The following is an 8,507-nucleotide window of genomic DNA, read 5'->3' as shown; positions in this document are numbered from 1 at the left end:
GGAAGAAGAGAGAGAGGAAGAGATAGAGAGAGAGAGGAAGAAGAGAGAGAGAGAGGAAGAAGAGAGAGAGAGAGAGAGAGAGAGAGAGAGGAGAGAGAGCGAGAGAGAGAGAGAGAGAGGAAGAAGAGAGAGAGAGAGAGAGAGAGAGAGAGAGAGAGAGAGAGAGAGAGGAAGAAGAGAGAGAGAGAGAGAGAGAGAGAGAGAGAGAGAGAGGAAGAAGAGAGAGAGAGATAGAAGAAGAGAGAGAGGAGAGAGAGAGAGAGAGGAGAGAGAGAGAGAGAGAGAGAGAGAGAGAGAGAGAGAGAGAAGAAGAGAGAGAGAGAGAGAGAGAGAGAGAGGAAGAAGAGAGAGAGAGAGAGAGAGAGAGAGGAAGAAGAGAGAGAGAGAGAGAGAGGAAGAAGAGAGAGAGAGAGAGAGAGAGAGAGAGAGAGAGAGGAAGAAGAGAGAGAGAGATAGGAAGAAGAGGAGAGAGAGAGAGGAAGAAGAGAGAGAGAGGAAGAAGAGAGTGAGAGAGAGGAAGAAGAGAGAGAGAGATAGGAAGAAGAGAGAGAGAGAGGAAGAAGAGAGAGAGAGGGAAAGAGAGAGGAAGGAGAGAGAGAGAGAGAGGAAGAAGAGAGAGAGATAGGAAGAAGAGAGAGAGAGGAAGAGAGAGAGAAAAAAAGAGAAAGAGGAAGAAGAGAGAGAGAGAGGAAGAAGAGAGAGAGTGAGTTAGTTAGATGACTTGTAAATCAAGCGCTAGCTCGACTAGCCAGCTGCAAACTTAACGAAGTCTTATTTATTCTACAATAAGAACGTTACACGGTACACTACATGAACGTTGCCCGTGGCAACGGGCAGCCATTGAGCCGTGTCAAAGATGCGCGACATCCACTCCGTGGCTCTATGATGGACAGTGTTACCCACGTTAAAGGCGTATGTATGGGTTACATGCATGTGTGTTGATATCCAGTGTTGAGTGGGTCACTTTCAAAATGTATTCCGCTACAGATTACAGAATACATGTCATGAAATGTAACTTGAAACGTATTCCCTTAGATTACTCAATGGGAGTAACGTATTCTAAATACTTTGGATTACTTTAATATTTTCTTACATTTTGTGTAACGGTATGTGTAGCATTCACACAATACTACTTACTTGAGTAGAGTATTGTGTTTCTTCTATTGTATCAACTGGCTGAACACATTTGAGTCACCTTAAATATATATGAACAAAGGCTAGAAGAGTATGTAAACACAAAAGAGCTATGCTTTTTTATCTGGTGAGGAAAAAAGAAAGAAGAGAACTTTTCCACGTCCTTTGCTTTATTTCCATAGCTGTTAGAATGAAAAACCACAGACAAAGATGAAAATACAGCAAACTGGTTTACTGAATTTACTGCTGGACTAACATTCAGGTCTTCACTTTCACTGCATCTTGTGTCGCAATCCTCTTAAAATAAGAACGCACCAAAGGGGAATAAAAGTAAAGTAATCCATTAATTTCAAGAATGTAACTGTATTCTGAATACCATACACTTAAATTGTAACTGTACTTGAATACAGTTACTCATATTTTGTATTCTAAATACATAACGCCGTTACATGTATTCCGTTACTCCCCAACACTGTTATATATATATATATACTAGAAGAACCCCGCTACAATGTAGCGGTTTGGTTCTCCACCCGTCTAAACCTCCCTCCTCTTCATCCTGCCAGCTAACCACCTTCCCCTGCCCCTAAACCCCCCCCCACTCCAACTCCCTCCCCCCAAATGCTCAGAATCATCTGAAATGCCGAGAAAAGTGTTTTTTAGCCATTTTTTAGAAAATGCATATTTTGCATAATTATGCATAATTATTGTAATTATTTTAATTTTCTGCTATTTTTCTGGTCCTCTCTGGAACAATACCTACCACCTCCAAAAAAAATGAGGATCATAAGTGCATTTTTGCAAAAAATGCATTTATTTTGCATAATGCCAAAACATTTCTAAGTCCCAGAAATTTTTTTTATATAGGTGAAAAAAATCAAAGATGCTCAGAATCATCTGAAATGCCGAGAAAAAGTGGTTTTTTAGCCATTTTTAGAAAAATGCATATTTTGCATAATTATGCATAATTTTAAATTTTCTGGGATTTCTCCCTTACTCTCTGAGACAATACCTACCACCTCCAAAAAGAGTTAGGATCATAAGTGCTTTAGTTTTCAGTCCCGCTATCTACACTAACACCACACACACACACACACACACATTCCGACAACATATGAGTAGATATATATGTTTATATTTTTATGATGTACAATCATGCCTAGATACATTTCTATCTTTCTTAATGTCAAGCCTGCTTCTGTTCATGGTGAGCTGTGAGCATGAAGACTCTGTGTAATGGTGTAGACCGGTAACTGGCTTCTCATGAGCACCAAACACACGTGTGCAGGACTCCAGAGACATCCTGTACAGACCGGAGCTGCCGTTTCAGTGCCGGGCCAAAGATCCACCTCTTGAAAGGTCAGACCTTGCACAGTCTTTCCCTGCAGAAAGAAAGTCTTGGAGATGAAGTGGTGGAAGATGCTATCTGCAGTAGCCGGAGGGCAAAACGGGGACGCTCGTCCGGACCGAGTCCTCGAGACTTTAGACGCGCCGAACCAGAACAGACGTTTAACCCGGTTCATAAAATACCGACCCCAAATATCGATGCGTGAAAACAAACAGATGTTGGACCTAATCTGGCTGGATCTGGAAATCTGTACGTTATAATAACCCCTTCCGTGACCCATATCCGAGGTTATTTCCACATGAAGCCTGCGAGGAAGCAGAGCGGATCTGGGACTCGGACCCGGGGGTCTGTGTGTGGCGTGTAGTCCGTTCTGATGTATGGCTGTGAGGCGCTCGCGCTCTGTGGCCTTAAGGCTTGTCGCGTGGTTAATGCGGCCGCTTAACCTACATTTACCCACGCTGGGCCCTGAAACAAGGCCGCATCGTGGATCACAGGCGAAAACACACCGTCTATGAAGTGCCGTAACGACCACGTGCGGATAGACTCGCTAGCCGGTTGGCTAACGGGCCGGACCCGGCGCCATCCGCCGAGCGCCGTCGCCCCGGGTTCGCGTCCCGGCCGCGGCAGTTCCCGGCTGCCCCCCCCCCCGAACTCGCCACGTTGTCAATGAGAAGAAACATGAACTAATAAGGACATCGTTATATAATCATGGCGGTAGGACGGGACAAGAAGCAGATGCTGCTGCTGATATGATGAGGAGGATGAGGAAGGAGGCCGCTGGGAAGAGGAAAGAGGAAGGTGGGTTGAAATTTAAGGGGCGCAGCAGGGTTGACAGTTCATAGTGACTGCTGATGGAGACGAGGATGTTGGTGAACACGGTGCTGCTGTGTGGAAATGACGAGTAAGACGAGACTCGGTGAAACCGGATCGAAGGAGGAAGAGCCGGAATCTTCATCATCATCATCGTCATCAGTGTATCATCATCATCATCATCCTCCGTGTTATTGTACTGAGTCAGGGCACTGTTTCAACTGGTCTCGAGAGCCAAACCGCGTGTGTGCGTGTGTGTGTGTGTGTGTGAGTGTGTGTGTGTGTGTGTTGTGTGTGTGTGTGTGTGTGTGTGTGTGTGTGTGTGTGTGTACCACAATAGCAACTGTGTTAGCCTGGTATGTTGGCCTGAGGCTGTGATGTCATTACGTAAGTCATATTATCCCCCTGAATCAGTGTCAGGTCCTGCTGGGAAGGAAGGAAGTGATACATAACTCTATGCTAATCCACAGGAAATGATACCGCTGGACCCGTCGCTGAGTGTGTGTGTGTGTGTGTGTGTGTGTGTGTGTGTGTGTGTGTGTGTGTGTGTGTGCGATGTGTTGCTTACTGTAAGCATAGGATTAACAACAGCGAGCCAGAGCGGTGCTAGGAGGTGCTGGCCGGCCTTCTCCCTCCCACAAAGGGGATTGACCCTGGACACTGTAGGCCCATTTATTAGTAAATAACACAACAGAGTGCGTGTGTGTATGGTGTGTGTATGTGTGTATGTGTGTGTGTGTGTGTGTGGGGGGGGGTGGGGCTTTTGCTGAAGGGCGAAATGTAACATAACCCCCTCCACTTTCGTGAGTGTGTACAGCAGAGCAAGAGAGAGGCAGACGAGCAGAGGGAAGAGTGTGTTTTCATTGATCAGCACTAGTCAGTTATAAGCCTGCAACCGAGTCGGTGTTGCGGAATTTTCCGGCTCCCCACAGAATCTGACTCCCTGAGTGGATTAGGGTTAGGGGTTGGATTTTTCTTCTATGTGGGGGGGGAGGGGGGGCAATGATAGGCTTGATATCTCACAACGACCCCATCTCCAATTTCGAGGTGATTTCTGAGGTGATTTTTGAGTGACGAGGGCGCTGACCCATGTCCGTGACGAGGCGCTGACCCACGTCCGTGACGAGGCGCTGACCCATGTCCGTGACAGGGCGCTGACCCAGCGCCGTGACGAGGCGCTGACCCATGTCCGTGATGAGGCGCTGACCCACGTCCGTGACGAGGCGCTGACCCACGTCCGTGATGAGGGCGCTGACCCACGTCCGTGACAAGGTGCTGACCCATGTCCGTGACAAGGCGCTGACCCCATATCCGTGACAGGGCAGTGACCCAGATCCGTGACAAGGCAGTGACCCATGTCCGTGACAAGGCGCTGACCCACGTCCGTGACAAGGTGCTGACCCATGTCCATGACAAGGCGCTGACCCACGTCCGTGACAAGGCGCTGGACAAGGTGCTGACCCACGTCCGTGACAAGGTGCTGACCCATGTCCGTGACAAGGCGCTGACCCATGTCCGTGACAAGGCGCTGACCCACGTCCATGACAAGGCGCTGACCCATGTCCGTGACAAGGCGCTGACCCACGTCCATGACAAGGTGCTGACCCATGTCCGTGACATGGCCCTGACCCATTGTCCGTGACAAGGCGCTGACCACGTCCGTGACAAGGCGCTGACCCATGTCCGTGACAAGCGCTGACCCACGTCCGTGACAAGGCGCTGACCCACGTCCGTGACAAGGTGCTGACCCACGTCCGTGACAAGGCGCTGACCCACGTCCGTGACAAGGCGCTGACCCACGTCCGTGACAAGGCGCTGACCCACGTCCGTGACAAGGCGCTGACCCACGTCCGTGACAAGGTGCTGACCCATGTCCGTGACAAGGCACTGGACATCACGTCCGTGACAAGGCGCTGACCCACGTCCGTGACAAGGCACTGACTCACGTCCGTGACAAGGGTACTGACCCACGTCCGTGACAAGGCACTGACTCACGTCCGTGACAAGGCACTGACCCACGTCCGTGACAAGGCACTGACTCACGTCCGTGACAAGGTACTGACCCATGTCGGTGACAAGGCGCTGACCCACGTCCATGACAAGGCGCTGACCCCACATCCGTGACAAGGCGCTGACCCACATCCGTGACAGGGCGCTGACCCACATCCATGACTTATCTGCCACACCCCAAAGCACAACATGTCTGAAGACCGGCTCAGAGTTAACGTGAGGGCCATGTGGCAGCCGGCCCGGCCCGGCCCTGGGTGGCAGGAGCTGTCAGACTTGCCCCGGCCTGCTGTAAACACCCCCTCCCCGTAGTCTGTATGTGTTGGACCGAATCAGGGCCCTAATCCCATCAGCCGGGTTACGTGTCCTGAACGACGGCCACTTTCCATGACAATGAACGTGTCCTCTGCACGTAACCCGACCCGCTGTGCAGGAAGCAGTGGGCAGCACCCGGGGACCGGCACCAGATCTTCTCCCCTTTGCCTTGCTCAGGGGCACAGGCAGGAGTATTAACCCCCAACATGCGTGTCTTTCTGATGGGGGGGGGGGGAAACCGGAGGGGACCCACGCAGACACGGGGAGGACCCGGGACAGCCCGGGGTTCGAACCCAGGACCTTCTTGCCGTGAGGCGACGGTGCTAAAGATAATGGCACTACGGGGGTCGTGTAGGGAGGAAGGAGACTGAGGGTAGGGACCCTCTCCCACTCCTGCGTGGTACAGACTCTCGCGGCCCTCCCCCTGTACCCCCCCAACACTATCGCAAAGGTCGGCGACCTGTCGGTTATTGGGAACGTACCACGAGGGGGGGCGGGCGAGAGGGGAGGGGTTTCCTCCATGCTAACTACACAAAGTAGGGTCAAGGTCTCATGGTACTAACCCAAGGGGTACGGTAGTGGTTTTGTTACTCCACCGACTACGTCTGTATAGGGTTAAGTTGGTTGGGGGTCAGGGGGTGTGGTGTCTAAAGTGTTGATCTAATCCTATTCTAAGCTGAATTTGGGGTTTTTTGATTGGGTCTAGTTTGGAGAAAAAAGAGGTTGTGGGGGGGGTTTAGCCTAAGCTAGCCTCACACCAAGGGGGGGGGAGGGGGTCAGATTCTGCGAGGGAGTCGGCAAATTCCACCGACACCGGCCCTCTCTCCTGAGCACAGACGACAGGACAAGCGAAGACACTTTCAACGTTTTTATTGAAAACTTCTGGAATGGAGGAACATACAAGAGCAGCTCTGGATGAGGTCAGGATGGTGTGGTTTTCACAGCAGACGTTAAAACACAACAACAACACAACAACAACAACACAACAACAAGGACAACGAGGACATTTTCTTTCGCCTTACCTCGCTCGAGAGTTGGCGACGACGACACGGGACCGACCGACAGGACGGCGGGTCCAACAGGTGGACGGCTCGTCTCGGCCGAGCGCCACTTCAAGTGTAGCTTATGTGAACACACAGTTGTATACAGGACACACACACACACATGGACAGACACACACACACATGGCGCCGTCACGCGTCTCCACCTCGAAATTAAATAATGTCATTTTGCACCACGGCGACACAAAAGTCCCCCCCCCCCCCCGAGTCCACACACACGGGCTCGGGTTCGTGCGCTGCCGGGCCATGTTATTCTCCCCCCTCTGACTCATAATTCATACACCCCCCCCCCCCCACATGAGTCAGCGGCGTCCTCTGCTTCACAACACACTCGTTGGGGGGGAGGGGGAGGGGGGGTGAATCACCACAGTGAAGAAAAAAGTCCCGTGGTCTCTCGTCAAACTTTCCCAAAACGTGTAGCAGCTGGCCGGGTCGTCCGGCGAGCCCGCTTTAGCCACGTTATGAAACCACGGGCCCCTGAGAAGAGAGAGGCCCCTGAGGGGCCCCATGAGAAGAGAGGCCTGCGAGGCCCCTGCCCGCCGCCCCAGCTCACATACAGCATTCACAACCGCTCTCCACCCACAAATGTGGGTTCAGCTAAAGCGACAGACGGGCCAGAACAACCGACGCCATGCTTGTCTTGACCTGCTGACCCGAGTCCATGACATGGAAAGTTCACAGCGGCGCCGCCACACACAGGGCTTTCAGGGCCCCCGTGTCGGTAGGAAGCCAACCCACGGGAGGCCCGCCTTCCGCTAGCCGTCCCGGGACCCTTTCCCGGTCCCCCCCCCCCCCCCGGGCGTTCGCTACTCTGTACTCCGCTGGCAGACCGGCAGGGAGGGTCACACCCCATACACAGGTCCTTTAAAATCCTTTGAGGGGGGGGTGTTGTGTGTGTGTGTGTGTGTGTGTGTGAGTGAGTGGGGGGAGGTCAACTGATGTTGACACATGAACTCCCCCCTCCCCTCCCCTTTCTCCCCTCCCCATCTGTGCACAAACAGCAACCAGGAGATCCGGATCCCTCTCCGGCTTGGTGAGAGATGAGTGTTCAGACCCCGTCCTGGGGTCCTCCCGAGATAAGCAGCTCAGCACGCGGGTATGAGCGGGTTGAACGATAAGGCGGTCAAGGTCTCGCCGAGCCCGGTCCGACAGCTGCCGAGCCCCGCCACGGCGTGCCGCTCCTCCCCGGGCCTCCAGCCGGGCCCGCTTGCTCGGGAGGAAGTCGGGCGCCACCGACGTCTTCCCCCGGCGCTTCCTGGACTGTCTGGTCGGGCTGACGTTTTCTTTGTCCTCCGCCGTCTCCTCCCTCGCTGGGGCTCCGCAGCTCCTCGGGATTCTCCTGCGAGGCGGCGGCGGAGGCGGAGGCGGCGGCGGCGGGGGAGGAGGAGGGCGTCCGGGCCTCGTGAGACCCCGCTGTGGTCCATGGGCTCGTCCTCGGGCCAGCCGCGCCAGGTGGGCGGTGTGGTAGATGTCCCCGGGCGGATCTCATGACGAGCGAGAGGAGCAGACTGCGGTGGAGCCGGAGCCCGCCCCGCTGGCTCCGGGACGAGTACAGCTTGCTTATGGACATGGCCAGGGATCCTCTTGGCTTTCGGCGTTGACGTCCATCGTTGTGGCGGCTCGTCTTCTTTTCGACGCTGGCCCGATACACATCTTTCGGCACGCGTGCGTCGCGCTTGTGAAACCAACTTTTTTTCCGGCCGCGCGCACTCTCCAGTTAATCCTTCCGACGGCGACCTGAGGGGCTCGCGCTGCGCTCGCGGGGTAAATGGGAACTCGCCGGTCGCGGGGCGGTGTTATATTTCTGCTCTGACGTCACGCGGACTTTATTC

The 8,507-nt window shown here is 53.4% G+C and overlaps 1 protein-coding gene across 1 annotated transcript; it reads right to left on the bottom strand.

Annotated features, from left to right (window-relative positions):
* Positions 1–7,623: 7,623 nt before the first annotated feature.
* Positions 7,624–8,507, bottom strand: ier2b (immediate early response 2b). The gene is given in 3 exon segments (XM_056279974.1): positions 7,624–7,865; positions 7,867–8,148; positions 8,150–8,507. Coding segments are annotated over 3 exon segments (483 nt in total). The 5' UTR covers positions 8,246–8,507; the 3' UTR covers positions 7,624–7,760.

The sequence above is a fragment of the Lampris incognitus genome, chromosome 5 (assembly GCF_029633865.1).
Source record: "Lampris incognitus isolate fLamInc1 chromosome 5, fLamInc1.hap2, whole genome shotgun sequence".
Classification (NCBI taxonomy): Eukaryota; Metazoa; Chordata; class Actinopteri; order Lampriformes; family Lampridae; genus Lampris; species Lampris incognitus.
Note: the sequence above shows the minus strand (reverse complement) of the source record. Positions and strands in the feature narration are given on the sequence as shown.